The 16,896-nt window shown below is 38.8% G+C and overlaps 1 protein-coding gene across 2 annotated transcripts in view; it reads left to right on the plus strand.

The window, feature by feature from the left end:
* The first annotated feature begins 1,156 nt into the window (after window positions 1–1,156).
* Spag16 (sperm associated antigen 16) overlaps window positions 1,157–16,896 on the plus strand; it is an 864,135-nt gene continuing 848,395 nt past the window's right edge. Inside the window, exons 1-3 of one of the 2 annotated variants that reach the window (XM_075951817.1) lie at window positions 1,157–1,376; window positions 12,259–12,305; window positions 15,876–15,971. In XM_075951817.1, coding sequence (XP_075807932.1) covers window positions 1,256–1,376; window positions 12,259–12,305; window positions 15,876–15,971 — 264 coding nt within the window. In that variant the 5' untranslated portion in view covers window positions 1,157–1,255. The remainder of the gene's footprint in view (window positions 1,377–12,258; window positions 12,306–15,875; window positions 15,972–16,896) is intronic. The other variant, XM_075951819.1, reaches the window with a different exon arrangement.

Here is a 16,896-nt window from a genome sequence, read left to right on the forward strand (position 1 = left end):
TTAGTGGTGGGTCCATAGCTATGCTGTGATGGAAATAGGCTCTCGATTACTTCTGGCTTCCAGCACTTGGGTTCTCAATCATCTAATAGAAAGTTAACAATTTTCCCCTTGTCTGTCTGTTTCCTCTTCCCCCTCTCTCTTTCTCTTTCTCTGCCTCTACTCTCCCTCTGTCTCGCCCTCTGTTTAGAAATAGAAACTTTTATGTAGTTACCAACTGGAATTCATCAAGGAATGTAGAATAAAAGGAACCTGAGCGGAAGATGGTCCTAATGATGTGTATATACATATACCATATACATACTTACGATGCCTATATATATATATATATACTGGTCACAGCAACAAACACATGACTGGACAAATCAGTCAATTCTCTCCCTTACCCTTCCATCCCTTCTGTTTCTTCTCTTTGTCTCTTTGTCCCATTCATCCTTCCCTTCCTCCCTGTTCCTTTCCTCCAGAGGAAGCACATTAGCTCTTAACTACGTTCCCTAGCCCAAATATCATGTTAAACTTTATGTTAGGGTTATAGGTAGCTCATAATTTTTATTGATGTGGGTTTACCTCAGCAAAAATCAATGTTGCAATTTGAGGCCACTGGGACTATTCCAAGTCTGTATGTAAGAAGACAAAGTCAAAAAAGATGTCCACATAAACGCATTAAAAGATTGCTAGAAAGCGTGTAATACAGGTGAGCACCCTCAATCTTCATTGTTAAGGGTATGAGGGACATTTGGCATCTCCTCAATTGGCCAATAATGTTTTCTAGAATTTCCCTCTTCCTCTAATTAGAGAGACAAGTATTCTCCCCTTTAAGTCTGTCCCTACTAGAACATTTGGGGTTCTCTACACATCTAAAAAATGAGGACTGATGATGTTTAGATGTGAAAAACGAGAGGAAAGGAAAGTGAGAAAGAACGGGGTCAAAGCACAGGGCCAAACCAAGTAAAAATCAAAACTCCCAATAAGTAGCCTGGGTTAAAAATGCAATCTAAGCCGCTAGGCTGGGTTTGTGGCATCTAGTTTCCTCTGCAAGCTGCCTGGGGCGTCTGGGGTAACTAGGCAACGCGTTGCCGTAGCAACTGCGGACACGCAGAGGGTTAGGCGCTGACCCTCAGGCCCTCCTCTAGTCGGGGGTGAAGGGTCCCGCGATCTCGCGAGAGTTGCCACGCCAGTCCGTAGGACACCGTGGGGCACCGAGGGGCTCCGTGGACACCGTGGGGCACCGAAGGACCCTGTGGGCCGGGCCGCGAGTATGGCTGCTCCGCCTGGGGTGCCGCCGATGCGGGTGCTGGAGGAGGCGCTGGGCATTGGCTTGTCGCCCACGGGCGACGCGGCAGAGGCGGTGTCCACCGAGGGCGCCTACTACCTGGAGCGTATCCTTCTGGTGCTGTCGGGGCCTGCGCAGTGTCCGTGGTGTGTCGTAGCGCCCACTGAAGTCACCCTAGGAGTGTAGGTTCATCCGTGGTCCTGAGCATAGGGAAGCCTCCAGCACTTTACACCTTGTCGACATGAAGGTGCCTCAGGGAATTGATTCAGTTCTGTGATTTAATGGTTGTCCTAAAAAAAAGATCCTCAGAATACCTTCGCAATGGCTTCCATCATTAAGAGAGATGAAGGAAGACCTGTGTCTATGGGCACAGAGATGGATGCACAGACTGCACACATGGTTGTGGACGTTGTCCAACTGTGCCGTCCTAAGTAATTTGCCCATGTATGGCTGGCTGCCTTCTTTAGGAGTTTTGGTTTTGGCTATTTAGTGATAGCACTGATGAAATCTTTCCCCCCCATTGGGCTGCTCAATTGGGCTACTAAAGCTGACAAATGCTTGGAAGAAAGCAGCCTCATGATGAGCATTTATGAATGGGGGTACCAGAAATATTGAATAATTTTGTGTGTATATTTAGGTTCACTAATTTTTGCAAGGCTATAGAGGACTTCATTCCTCTAGGTAAGTGCATTAATTATTCTGGATTAATGTGCACTGTTTGTAAGAGTCATATAAGTTTTTCTTTCAGTAGATAAAAGAAAGATGACTATCCACAAAGATGTCAAAGAGAGTAAAAAAAAATCTCCCTTTATTATTTTACACAGTTATAATCCTTTGTGTCTTAATTCAAGATCTCATAGATCCAGCAGCGATCCATTTGTGATTTTTAGCAGGCTCAGTTATATTCATATTTTAGGGAGTCACACAGAAGTGCGTAAAGAGTTAAAGAAAATATGTAGTATTATATTGGATTCTAAATGATTTTTACAGGATGTAAGTCTGAATACCTTGAAATCAATATGAATAAAGTAAGTGGATGCCTTAGTGTTGTAATTGAGTCTTTATAATCTGTTTTCATAGCTCAAACAGGATATCTGTCCCAGAATGTTCCCTTTAAAGATAAAAAACATATGTTATAATTTCTGAATTCATCTGCATCAAGCAATTGTAAAAACTTGTCAGCATGAAAATGAACTATCTAGAAATAGTTTAATTATTAACATGAGACTAATAGTTTGATAACACTTTGAAGATCTATTTGTAAATTAAATACAATATTCCTACACAATGAAATTTTAAACAAGAAAATCAGATTTATAGAATTTTCCAGAAGAACACTGAATTAAAACCACAACTTGTTTCAGTTTACACACTCATCTTTTTTTGCTAACATTTTTTCATACAATATATTTTGAGCATGCTTATCGCCTTCCCCAACTTCTCCCAGATATTGCTCTTCTCCCTCCCTACGCAATTTTGTGGTGCCTCTAAAACAAAAACAAAAATAAGAAACAAAATCCAGAATAAGTAAAAAAACAAAAGCATTTCCCAGCAAACCCTCCCCAAAATGAAAGTCAAAACAAACAGGTAAAAGACCAATATAACAAAAATGCCCAAACCAAAATGAAACAAAATGTCTACAAAAACACCTTTGAGTTCATTTTGTGTTTTACAGCTACTCCAGGGCATTAGGCCTGATCTGGAATGTGGAATGTGATATTGCCCAGTGAAACCATTGAATAAACTGACTTTTCCCTTGCAAACCCTTATCAGTTGCAGATAGCTTCTTGGTTAGGGTTGAGACCCTGAATCTACTTTTCCTTCCTAACTGGCTCGACGCTGCATAGGTCTTGCGTGTTCTGTCACACTCCTTGTGCGTTCATATGCTACACACAGATCTTCCAATAAACACTTTAAGTCACAGTTGCAAATGTAAGACAATCAGATTTGTTAATTAGGTAGTTTTATGTCTTCTTACATCTCTTCATAGTTGACTGATTACTACTTCATGTTTCAAACAGAGAGCCGGGGGAAGGTAGCAAAGGCAAACATCTAACTAGTTATTTTTCTACATTCAGTGTTGAGGGAAGAGGTTTAGTCATGGGAGAGGTTTTAACTATTAGTCAGAATGAAGTTTGAGGATTAATTATTAATGCCAATTATCCTTGTATCCCTGGGCTCTCTTCACACGAGTAATTAGAAATTGACAGTATTATGTTATTTGACATTGTTTTGTAAGGCAATTATTATAGTTGCCGAAGTGAGACTTTCTTGGGTTTAAAGTCTCTAGCTTTCAGGCTCTTCAGTGGCTAAACAGAAATTATAGTATGCTTAAGTGAATCAGAACTCCAGTGTCCTTTGCCTTGCACATATGTGTAAATATCTCTGATTTAGTGCATTTTGCCCAGATTTCTCTTATACTTCATGCCATACTACTGGTACTAGATAATGACCCACCAGTATTGTAAAAGGTCTTTGAAAGAGGTTCACTTAGCTTCTCCAGGAAATCATCTGGTATTCCTCCAAAACATAGAGACACAGGAAACATCTGTAGACTAATGTGGCTCCAACCAGACACAGAAGCAGGACCCATCATTAGTGTCATAATTTCAATCCTGTGCCAGATAGGTTCATGTCAGCTTGCTACAAACGAAAGTCATCTGAGAGGGGAAGCCTCAATTAAAAAAAAGGCTTCCATAAGATTGAGCTGTGATTAAAAAAAAAAAGATTGAGCTGTGTGAGGGCAAGCCTGTAGGGCATTTTCTTGGTTGGTGATTGATGATTCTGGTTCTATAAGAAAGCAGGTTCAGCAAGCCAGTAAGCAGTCCGGCCTCTGCATCAGTTCCTGCTTCCAGGTTCCTTCCCTATTTGAGTTCCTGTCCTGACTTCCTTAAGCAAACAGAGATGTATAAGTGCAAGCTTAATAACCCCGTTCCTCCCCAACTAGCTTTTTGGTCACGGTGTTTCATCCCAGCAACAGAAACCCTAACTAGGACAGTTGTCAACTTGGCATACACGGAAAGAAGGAAACTCAATTGAAGGATTGTCTAGATCAGTTGTCCTATGGCCATGTCCACAGGGCATTTTCTTGATTGCTACTTGGTGCAGGCAGGCCCACCCCACTGTGGGTGGTGTCATCCCTAGGCCTACTGGCCTGTGCTTTAGAAGAAAGGTCACTGAGCAAGCCAGAGAAGTTCCTATAAGCAGTGTTCCTCCATGAGTTCTGCTTATGCTCCTGCTTTACTTTCCTGCCCCGGCTTCTGTCAATTGACTGTAACCTATAAGTCAAATAAAAGTTTTCCTCCCCCCAACCAAAAGGTTACTGCTCCATCACAGTAACAGAGGCCAGTTAGGACAACAGGAAAGATGCTTCTGCCAACATGGGCCTCAGTGTTTTTGTTCCGGCTTAGGGAAGGTGTTCAGGAGAAAGATATGGCCGCAACAGTCCTTTCTGTTGCCTGCTGGTTGTTATCAGTGACTCTTGTTTCTTCTGTGAAGGGTTTCCTGATGGAATTGCTTATTTGTTTTACACTTTCTCAAGGTGTGCTGGCAGCAGACACGATGACATGGTTCTCTGTGGTCACCACAGCATTTGGAAATCTAGTCAAGGAGTGGATGGATTCCTCATAGAACTTCTTGTTAGGAAAATACTTGCAATATTATAAAACATGCTGGGCCAAGTAGTTTTCTACTGAACTCAGAAAGGCTGGTGGCAGTTGTCAGTGATACTTTAAAGTCACAGTTTGGTGGCATTTCAGTTGTAGTAGAGACTAAGGGCTGCGTAATAAGGTGTGGCTTTAGGAGTTCCCAGTTTCAATTGTCAGACACATGCTGGGAGGAGTTTGGACTAAGCAAGCTAAAGGTTAGTTGATTTTGGTGTTGTTTCTCGAAACCAAAACCCTTTCAAGGGAGAAAAATGAAAGGCACACTCTAGGAAAGAGAAGCATTGAAGGTTTTTTTTCCTCTCCTAACTCCACTCCCTGATTGGTGTTTAACTATTTTGTAGGTCTCTGTATTTCATCAGTAAGAATTTAGTGTCTTAGGTTGTGTAGATAGATGAGTTTGCTGCCTTCTCTAAGGTTACCGCTGTCCCAGGAGCAGTTTCTCATGGCTTGGTGAAGTGAAAGTGAGGCTTGTCGTCATCCTCAGCTCTAGATATGGACCTGGTATCTACAGCTGCAAAATTAAGGATTTCATAGCCACCCTGGAACAAGGCTGTAGGCACTAGACTGGTGTCCCACCTAAGATGCCTGTTGTCTATGAAGTGCCTCACTGCTGGAGAAGCATCCATTGATAGCTTTCACCTACTTGAAAATTCTATCATTGATGCTTTTTTATTATAGTTTATTGCTTTTATTATTAACATTATGTTGTTTTGGAAAGACTATTAATTGGGTACTGAAAGAAAGTAACTAATATAATGAACTTACTGGCTTCTCTGTTCTTCCCTTCCTTTATTTCTTTCTTCCTTTCTTTAAAAATCCCTCAGATAACGTATGTTTCAGAGTTTGTAAAATCTGAAATTTTATATGACTGCAAAATATGTTTGTGAAATACTTAGTAAATTGCTATTTACTAATAACTAAAGTACTTCCAATTATCAGAAAGCTTGTGTTTAGATGCTAGAATTTCTTACATATATTCAAATAATAAGATTTGATACCATGAATATAGACTCTAGACCAACAGCCATGTACTAAATCCAGAAGGTTCAATATTGCATGCTTTAATGCCATGGGCTCTTTACAGAGAACAACTATTTTGCTCTGTGTCCTGTAGTCTATGTTAACTTTAATGAATCACACATGAATCTTTAAATGATTAACTTTAATGCAGTAAATCAGGTAAACACTGAGTTTCTTTGTGGCTAACAAGCTCCCAAGATGCTATAGGTCTGAAGACTATAATTGGAGCAGCAAACTTATAGACAAATTGACTTCTAATAACTATATTTTCAGATACTGTGAGCATGCTGACAGCTGCCCACAATCCCAGCCCTCAGAGTGCCGAACAAGGGAGGGGATTTTGGTAGTTCCAGACTAGCCGAAACTACAGAGTGAGGCTCTGTTTCAAAAACAAAAACTATGTTCAGATAGAAGAATAGTGTGTAGAGCCCATCTTTATGTCTCCTGACTTTGAAAGACCCATGTACTACCACCCACACTATGAGAAGCATGCAACTAATGTGCTCAGGTATTTCAGCTCTGAGCAGAAGCTGTGCTACAGCTGCCTCCTACCAGAGTGGTCAGTAGCTTTCCACTCTTCCCAAGTCTGTTGAGTTGGTCTTAGCTCTGTGTATATGGTGCTAATAACCTAGAGGACTTATGAAGACTTCCTGGTAAAGGCCATCCAAGTAAACAGCAGCGAGAATGTGACAACGGGCATGCCAATTATTTGTCATCTCTTATCTATATTTCTCAGTTAACTTTATTTAGGCTGGTATTCCTAAGAGAGGGATATTTGCTGTTTATAGTACCTTTCCAGTTTGGTAAATAAAATGTTAATGACAGTGGATCCAGGCTGGATTTTTTTTTATTGCTTCTGTGAACGTTGGCTGTGAGAAGTTTGCAAAGATTGCAAAGTGATTTCTTTCTACAGCTCTGGGAAATTATGGAAAGCCTAATTAGTAATGTCTCATTCTGGTCCTCTCTAAAGATGCCGCTTGCTGTATGCTACCTATAAGGATGACAGAGGAAGTGTCTTGTAAGTGAAGAAGTTTGTTTATTGCTTATAGCTGCAAATTGTTCATTGATCCACTTTCAGAAGAACCCACTTGCGACCCATTCGGGCTGTCATTTCTATTGTTAGTCCAGCTGAAGTATCACCGTGAGGCATCTGGTCATGAAGCTGTGTCTTCTGTGGCACTGTCTTGGTGTTCTATGGCATTTTCAATGCATGCATTGTAAATCTCGGCCTTTCTTCTAATGGGATCCACAATACCAGGAGCTAGGGCAGATTCCGTAAGTCTAGAGACTGGCCATGGTGACTAAGTATCAGGGAGTGTTTCATACCATAAAATGCTGATGCCCCTAAATTCCTCTTAGAACATGAAGATGTGACAGAGTGAGAGCCGTTGTCTCTAGCTAGACTGCAGCTATATGATATAGAATCTGGCCTGGAAATGAGGGATGCCATGGTTGTAGGCAGGACAAGAGCAAGAACAGGCTGTAGACTGAGGGTCTGCATATGTGAGGGCACAGAAAGGCAGGCCCTAGAGCCAAGGGTAACAGAAAAGGTGGAAATGAGATTTGCATGTGGAGTGCAACATTACTGTTAATATATTCTTTGGGGGAGTAGTGGACAGATGAGGGTAGAAACGTCTAACTGTTCAGAGCCATCTTGGCATCATTAAAACAATTTGAGTCTAAATGATCACTTATTTTCCCCATCAGAAAACAGCTCTGCATGCAAACCACGAAGAGCTTAATTTATAGGGTGCCTCCTAGAACACAGGCTCTCCTGGGAGACCAGATCACAGGTGAGAAAGTTGCTCAGTGGAAGGAGAAGTAGAGTAAGGAGTTAGCTTTTCCTTTCAGACAGTTGTCCATGCCTTGCCCCTTTCACCTTTGCAAGATTGCTCTCCCGAAAAATGTAAGCCCCTCTTTTTTCGCATGTGATGCTCCCTCAGATTCTTCTTCATTTCTCTGGCTGTCCCAAGGGTCAGGGGATCAGTATCTAAATACAGTGCATTCTCTTCATTAGAACCTCTGAGCCTTTGGAAATAGATAACGCTTTGATGTGCTGGGCAGGGTATCTGTTTTCATTGGAATGATCAGGATTGGCATCTGACTACAAACCCATCTTTACCCCAAGCACTAAGGAGGTTAGAACTGAGCCTGTGGCTTCAAATTTAAGTCTTGAGGTCCTCTGGGTGTACTGCATCACTGTGTATTTCTGGTCCCCTTTCTCCTCTAATTTTCACAGTCACGGAGTTCTATATCTCCAGTGGCATGCACGTTTGTAAATCGCCACAGAATCATTTAGTATCAGCTTGTGCGTTTGGCCATGTGTTGCTAGCTATCCATACAACAGATGCATACAGATAGCCACACAGTGCAATACATTTTTTCAAGGACACTACACTACCACATTCAAGATGAGTTGCTTTGGGAAACTCCTCTGTACAGATCATGTTGTGGCTACTTAAAGATAGCAGTCAGGGAGTCTAACTGCTCCTCTTTTGAGTGCTTTGTTCTGTATTTGATCTTTCTTCATACTAATCCTTTGGCCTTGGTTAGATTAATGATCAGTTCTGTAGCCTCTAGCTGCTTTATATTTCTTTCTCCTCCGTGCTCTTCAAATCGAGCTATTTAAACGATTTTATTTAGCTGCTGGTAAGGTGCCACTGAGACACGGAAAGCAAATATGTGAGGTCATTACCTAGGATATTGAAAACAAATTTTGTATTTATATTATCTGTTAATAAACCATGTATTGTTATGGTGCAGTGTAAAAATACTATGATATGACGGAAAATTCTCCGCATTGAACTCAAGAAACATGTCTCTGTCACTCATAGCCTAGGAAGTCTCTTAATTTATATTTCTCAATTTTCATCTTAAATATGACAGGGATGTTTAATCTCAAAGGGTCATTTTGAAAGTAAACAGTGCTATACTCCATGGGAAACACATTCATGCTTTATCAAATGACATTTTTCATATAATCTGTTTTTTTTATTGTGAGGAAGCAGTATATTTTTCATGATTAAAAGTTATTGCGGAGGACATTTTCTGGGTAAGATTTCCAAGTGTTGCCTTACGTAGCTAGTACTCTGAGGACAAATGATATTTTCATCTCTATATCACCATGTTAACAATCCCTTTTGGAATCTCTTCCTCACATAGACAGTGTGTGCTCATTTGTAATTTTTAGTCTGTGCACCGAGGATGTTAGAATATTTACTTAGTTTTGGAATTTATCATGCACAAGTGGGAAGAATGACATTATTTTCTGGAAACTGACTGACAAGGGATTGGTATTGAAATCACCTTGGAATAGCCACTTCTCAGAAGATGTTAATGTCCTCTAGCTAAGCCCTAGGAAATTTTATTTAAATAAATAAAAATGTTACAGAAAATTCAGATCTAGAACTGGCAGGAGGCTTAGAATGGCTTGTGTTTATCCTTTCACCTTAACCAATGAAGAAAGATTTCTTCATAGATGCTCATCTCTTTCTAGAGTGGGGAAAGGGATAATAAAATATAGATGTACAGCTTTTACTGAAACTTAGGGACCATTCTAAATGATTTTTCTCATATAGTTCCTCTCCAAGTCTCTTGAAAACATGCAAGGTAGTTTGGTTGGTAGTTGGGCTGTCCCTAACATGATAAAGCAAAGGTCCTGCCTCCTGCATTTCGTGTTCTGTTTTTGAGTTTCAAGGGACAGGTACCAGGACCTCGCACCTGCTTGGCAAGAGCTGTTTTACTAGGCTACACCACTATCAGGTTTTGCTCTTCACTAGTCCTTATATGCTGAACATGCTTGCCCTGTACAGCCTTTAAGATATTGAACTTGAGGCTTGGCTATAAAAACTGTTGTGGTTATTCATCATTTATTGTTAATTCTGAAGGAAGCTTAGCTACTATGTCTGTGGAGAGAATCACATGAAGATTGAATGAAGGCCATCATCCAACACTGAGACAATGTTAGCTCTCCTTTAAGTATGTGCTGCTGCCTTAGCTCAGGTTTGAGATGACTGCCACCTGTCACCTTGACTGTGACATCATGGTAGCTCCTCAGAATCATCCAACTAAGTAGCTAATGTATTCTTGACCTTCAGAAACTGCAATGTAACAAATGTTAATTGTTCCTTTTACAAACTTTATTGAAATATGATTGACAATATAAATTGCATTCATTCAGCTGTACAATGTAAAACTTTGATACACTTATCTCAGACATTTTGAAATGATCATACAGTTAGAAAGTAATACACATGATGGTTTGAATGACAATAATGTCCCTCATAGGCTCAAGTATTGGAACACTTGGTGTCCAGCTGATGGAACTGTTTAGGGAGGCTTGGGAAGTGTGTCTTTTGGGGAGGAAGTATGTCATAGGAGGCAAGCCTTAAGAGTTTAAAGATTCCCACCATTTCCAGTTGCTCTCTACCTTGGTCAAGATGTGACTTCCAAGCTGGGCGATGGTGATGCATGCCTTTAATCCCAGCACTCGGGAGGCAGAGGCAGAGGCAGGCAGATCTCTGTGAGTTCGAGACCAGCCTGGTCTACAGAGCTAGTTCCAGGACAGGCTCTAAAGCCACAGAGAAACCCTGTCTTGAAAAACCAAACAAACAAACAAAAAAAGATGTGAATTCCAGCATCCTGCTCCAGACCACATGCCTGTTTGTTGTCTTCTCTTTGCCTTTCTGAACTTCAACTCTCTGCAACTGCAAGACAAAATGATGTTTCTTTTGTAAGTTGCCTTGGTCATGGTGTTTCATTACAGCAACAGACAAGTAATTAAGTCAATGTATTTGTTTTTTTAAAAAAATGATTGCTTTAATTAGTATATACAATAATCTGCTTCTTTATGATGTTTTATATATGTGTATCATTTACTCTGATTTAGTATTGTGTATGCATAAGTGTATTGGCTTAATAGATACATAGATTTCTCATACAAGAGAAAACATGCAACATTTTTTCTTCTGAGTTTCTTGTACTTAATATAATGATCTTCAGTTCCATTTTCCTACAAATGTCATATTTTTCTTCTTTATAGCTGACCAGAATTCTGTTGTGAATGTGTATGAGCCACATTGTTTTATCAGTTCATGCTAATAGACATCTAAGCTGCTCCTTTGTTTTGGCTGTTATAAACAGAGATGCAGTGAACACATCTGTACAGGCATTTCTGTGTACACTGATTTTGGTCCCTTTGGTTAGATGTTCAAGTATGGTTAGCTGGATCATGTGTTTGATCTAATTTTGCTTTCTTTGAGGAGCTCTTCATTTGGTGTAGTGAAACCACTGAAGAGCTGAGCTCTTTGAAAATGTCAAGTTTCTGACTCATTATTGTCTCATGGCCTTCACGCTGTGCACTACGCCTCCAAAACTTACTCTTTTCATGATTGGAAATGTATTCTATTCCATCAATATCTCCCCATTTTCTCCACCCTTAATCTGTGGTAACTACTACTACTGTCTCTTTCTTTAAGCTGAACAACTTATAGTTTCCAGATATAATTGAGACCTATGTGTTTCTGATTTATTTTACTATCTTCCTATGTGTTTCTGATGTGGTTTTGCTTGGTTTATTGTCTTCCAGGTTCATCTACATTCTAATAAGCAGTGTTTCCTTATTGTTCTTTTAAGCCATATGTTATTGGAAGTTTGTTATGCAACAATAAATAATAAACACAGATTTTTGTAACTGAGGTGCTACCTTAAGAAGAAATGTTTCTAAAATATCAGAGTGGCTGTGCAACTTGGGAGAACACAAATATTCAGAAAACTTTAAGTTGGTGAAGGAAAAGTTCCTTAAAGACATGGCTGTCAGCAACTTGGTGCTTCCTAAGAAATAGCTGGCAAGGAAGAAATCCTATTGGGAATGGTTTTGCAGCAATAGATAGCTAGCACAAGTAGTCACTTTTCTCCTTGGAGTAGTTAATGTGGATGCATTGAAGTTACAAAACAGATTGCTGGCATGCACCCTTTTATATAGTTTCTAATTCTAATTCATACTACCTGAATGACATTCTGTAGTTGTGTAAATACTATTAAAATCAAGCTAAAAGTCACTGGCTAATAATCATACAGGCAGAAATGAATGTAGTTTTTTATGGACTTAATGGTATAAAATACTAGTTGAAATAATTTATATCTAAACTTATAGGCTTTATGGAGAAAAAGGTTGAATTTTAATTTGTATGTCTTTACAAATTTCATATTGAAGTCATTAGATCCAATACTGTACTGAGGTCAAGCAGCTGTAGTATAATAACACTGTTCTACTTTTCTGTGTTAAACTTGACAACTGCTCAGAGGTGACCCTGACTGAGGCTTCTGAAGATGAGTATGAATACGAGGAGGTAATTACTCTTGTGAATGCTTTTTCCTATTTCCTGAAGCACATAAGGGCTTTATTTAAGACAAGATATGTTTTAAGCAGAAGTTTAATTATTTACTGATTACAATGGAGTTGAGAAAATGCTCTTTCAACATCTACATTGAGTGGGACATCTTCCTGTTCCAGTTGCCCCATCTCTGTTTGGGTTCAACTCCTGCCACCACCCTTGTTTGTGGTTTCATAGGTGGTCATTTCTATCGGGGACTTTTCCCCATCATCCAGTGTTCCTGCCCAGGTTCCGCATGGCTAGCTTTATACGTGAAATAACAACACACAAATTGTATTCATTTAAACACTGCCTGGCCCATTAGTTATAACCTCTTATTGGCTGGTTCTTACATATTGATCTAACCCATTTCTAATATCCGTATTGCCACTTGAGGGTGGCTTACTGGGACGAGTCTAACAGGCATCCATCTTGGAGTGGAGAGTCATGGCGACTTGGCTTCTTTCTCCCAGTATTCTGTCTGTCTACTCTGCCTACCTAATTTTCTGTCCTATTAAAGGGCCAAGGTAGTTTCTTTATTTAACCAATGAAATTAACACAAAAGACTCTCCCCCATCATTTCCCCTTTTTCTGTTTAAACAAAAAAGCAAGGCTTTCATTTTAGCATAGTAAGATTACATATAACAAAAGTTATCAAACAAGAATTACAGTTTCAATATTTATATCTATTTATCCTTTATCATAACTAAGGAAAACTATAACTATGACTAACTATTCTTTAACTCCATTAAAGAGTCCAGAAGGATATAATATTACCTAAGCAAACAAGAGGTAAGCAATTTCCAAAACTCTAGAAATGACAGAGACATCTCGCTGCCTGGACAGTTACCAAAAGTTCTTTTCTACCATTGGGGCATCCATCTTTGGCCTACAGGCCCATAGTATCCAGCAGATTTTTTCATGAAGTAGGAAATTTTAAAGACAGTTTACTTTCTGCTGTGTTCTGCAGAATGTCTCGCAGACTCTTTCATGAATCAATAACCCTGAAAGACCATCTCACCTTTAAGGAAGTTCAGCAGTCCTCTCTCTGCGGGTTCTTTGTGTCCAGTTTATGCAACAGTCCAGGCAAGAACAGTTTCTTGCTCAAATGGCTATCCAACTCCTTAAGGAGCCTCTTCGATGCCCATCTTCCTTTTGAAGTAGATTGGTGTTGCCAGGAGCAGACATGTCTCATTGTCATGAAAAGTCCTAAGTTATTAAAACATTAAATGCCATGTTCTGTAGTCTTTGAAAGATATGAAGAATGTCTATCTAACTGAAATATATCTCTATATATCTAGAAAATCTAACTAACATGACTACAAATTTGACTATTATAGATGTTTATCCATTAACAACCTATATACATTACATTTTTAAATGAACTACACAATCACAACACCTTAATCAAGATCAGAAATGTGCATATACATATAACAAAACTGACCTTAACTTAATACCAATAAAGCAGAATTTATATCAATGTAAATTATTCATATCTATATCATATCCCCCTTTAAATGTAAAAGAACATTTAAAAACGATATTTGGGAACATGGGTGCAGTTTTTTCTTCAAACTGTTTTTTGCTGAATGGGGGCGCTGTTAATCAGATCATTTAGGGTGTAACCTGTGTGCCAGGTTTATCCCAGTCGGCAGTTGAGCGAAGTAATTTTTTGAGGGTGTTTACAGCAACCTTTTAGGAGGTCGTGGTCTATCATACCATATTGGGATAGAAGCAATCCACAGGGTCTCATACTCTGTGAAAACAAAAGAAGACCCTCTCCAAAGCATCATATCCTTAGACCCAAATTTTGAAATCATAACACCCTTATATCCATTTTGGTTTAGCTTGGCAGCCCATATAATGAAATGTCTCTCTGTACTTAGCTCCTTCACAGTCAAAAGATTTAAAGAAAACACAATAATACAAAGAATCCAGACTCCATTTTTACGTGGTTTATTTTTTTATTTTTTTTAATCTATAACTATCTGTACTCTGTCTCTTTAAAGACTTTACCCGTTTTTTAAACCATTAACTTTATTTTTTATATTTTTTTTCTCTCTTTTAAGGATACGTATATTTATCCAACATTGTGATCCATTATAGGTCTTTTATGTTTGAAATCTGTTTTATTGTGAATCTGTAATTTTATTTTTTTTACTATCCAGGAGCACTTTGTTTTGTGCCTTTAAATCATTAAGTGCTTAAGAATCTAAGCTGTGACATTTCTAGGTCAAAAACAGGTACTGCCAGCTTGCTCCGCCCAGTCCAACATGGCGGAGCCACTTGTGACTGAATCAGTTGAGCCTCTGAGCTGTAGGGCGGAGGGCTGCTCTGGATGTTGGCTCCACTTCTCTCAATTTTTAAATGAAGGATGTACCATTTTCTACTAGCTCTGGGGCTGCCAGGTAGGAGCCACACTCAGCACTTTAACTCTGAGACTGAGCTTGCGGCACAGAAACTCTTTTCATCAAAGTTACAGCCAAATCTGACACGCAGAGCACTGTGCAGCCTAAAAACATCTCTCTGTATGGCGGCGGGAATCCACCATGCGCTTTCGCCTGCCTAAACCTGATTCTCTCATCTGTCCAGGTGCAGGCAGGGAGCGCTGAGCCATCATCTTGGAGCGGAGAGTCATGGCAACTGACTGACTCGGCTTCTTTCTCCCAGCATTCTGTCTGTCTACTCCGCCTACCTTATTTTCTGTTCTATTAAAGGGCCAAGGCAGATTCTTTATTTAACCAATGAAATTAACACAAAACAAAAGACTCTCCCGCATCAATCCAGTTTGTTCTTGACAGGGATTTCCAGGTTGCCAGCATCAGTTGAAGCATAGTCCACTGGTTTCTTCTACTTTAATTGTAGTTCTATAAAACATGCTCCTGTCTCAACATTTTCTTTTAATTCATTGCTTCTGAGCTTGGATATGAAGTCACATTTAGATGTCAGAGGCTGAACCAACTGTGTAAGTGGGCCTGGCAGAGGCCTTGACAGGCAGAGGCTCGTTAGTTAGACAGATTGAGCTCATCTCTAGAAGCACATAGTGTTCTATGTAGAGTATATTTCTTGGAAGCTTTAGTTTAGGAAGAAATCTTCTGAAATGAAATGTTGCTGTCTCCTTATGTTTCTTTCTATAACAACATTAATTAAAATGATACTTTTTATTTAGTTGAATACTCTACTTCCTCAGTGCAACAGACTGTGTGAGACCTGCCCAATATTGTACCCTATTTCTGGTTTTTAATAACCCATTGTCATATCTAGTCCAAAAATTGTTTCTGAAAATTCCATAAATTACCAGTTTTTAATGACTTTTTGTCATAACTGTTATGATTGTTATATTAGTATTGTCATCATTACTGGTCTCTTATTGTGTCTACATAGACTACATTTTATGTTTATATGAGAACAATAGTATCTGCAAGGATGGTAAGTAACCACATCTTCAAGCATCTGCATCGTGTCTGAGGATGTATCATTGTATAAGTGGGGAGCACTGTAAGGCACTCAATATGTCAACCCATTCTTCCTGTCCTTGTCTAGATACCAGATGACAATTTCAGCATTCCAGAAGGTGAAGAAGATCTGGCAAAAGCAATTCACATAGTTCAAGAGCAGGCTACAGACGTTCAGATTCTGGTGAGAATTTTGTATAATATTTTAGCTAGCAGTTTAACAGGAATACATTTTATATGAAGCTTTGAAAGTAATTTAACTACAAATTATGAAAGAGAACACTGTAATCTGCTATACTTTTTCACTTTGTTGATTTTCATAAAACATTTAAAGTAAGCTTTATTTATTTTTTGCAGCACCATTATCCAGACAATGTCTACTCTTATATGACTTTTTAACAAATGATACCTTCCTGAAGAACTGATTAATCATATAAGAAAGTAAACTGAAATTGTTCAAAACTGTTGTTAAATGGATAAGCTATAGATTATGTAGTGGACCTTATAAGCATTTTGTGTCTTTGTTTTCCTGGAAGTATGAAATGCTTAACAGTTAAAATTTCATGATATTTTCTTTTCTGGAAGGTGAACTAATTTTGTTAAGAAAGCATGGAAAATAGATAATGTTATTGATCTAATTTAGTTATACCTCATATTACAGTCTTTTCCAAGTCTTACATAAATAGATAGGGATACGTATATCTATGGGTATATGTATTCCTCTGTGTGTATTCCTTGGAGAAGGTAATTATGTAATTTTATAAAAAGAAAGGTTTATTACAATTAAGTTGAGTTTCCTTTTCTAAAGTGTGACTTTTTTTGTAAGTATATTGTAACATTTTGCAAATTTTAGATTTGGATTCTTCTTTATTTTACTACCCTTTGTACTGTTAACATCTATAATGATTTCCAGTTTTTATAACTTAGAATTTTGATTTTTAAAGATTAAAATAAAAGAAGATTTAAATTTCTGAAATTTTGGTGTTCCTTTTCTCTTTCCTTTTCCTTCTTTCCCTCCTTTTCTAAGACTTTCCATAGTAGTTCCCATATCCCTTGTGAAGTCTGACTGATGACTACGACCCCTTCCATGCTTACCAGTTCCCTGGGTA

This window comes from Microtus pennsylvanicus, chromosome 17, assembly GCF_037038515.1.
Source record: "Microtus pennsylvanicus isolate mMicPen1 chromosome 17, mMicPen1.hap1, whole genome shotgun sequence".
Classification (NCBI taxonomy): Eukaryota; Metazoa; Chordata; class Mammalia; order Rodentia; family Cricetidae; genus Microtus; species Microtus pennsylvanicus.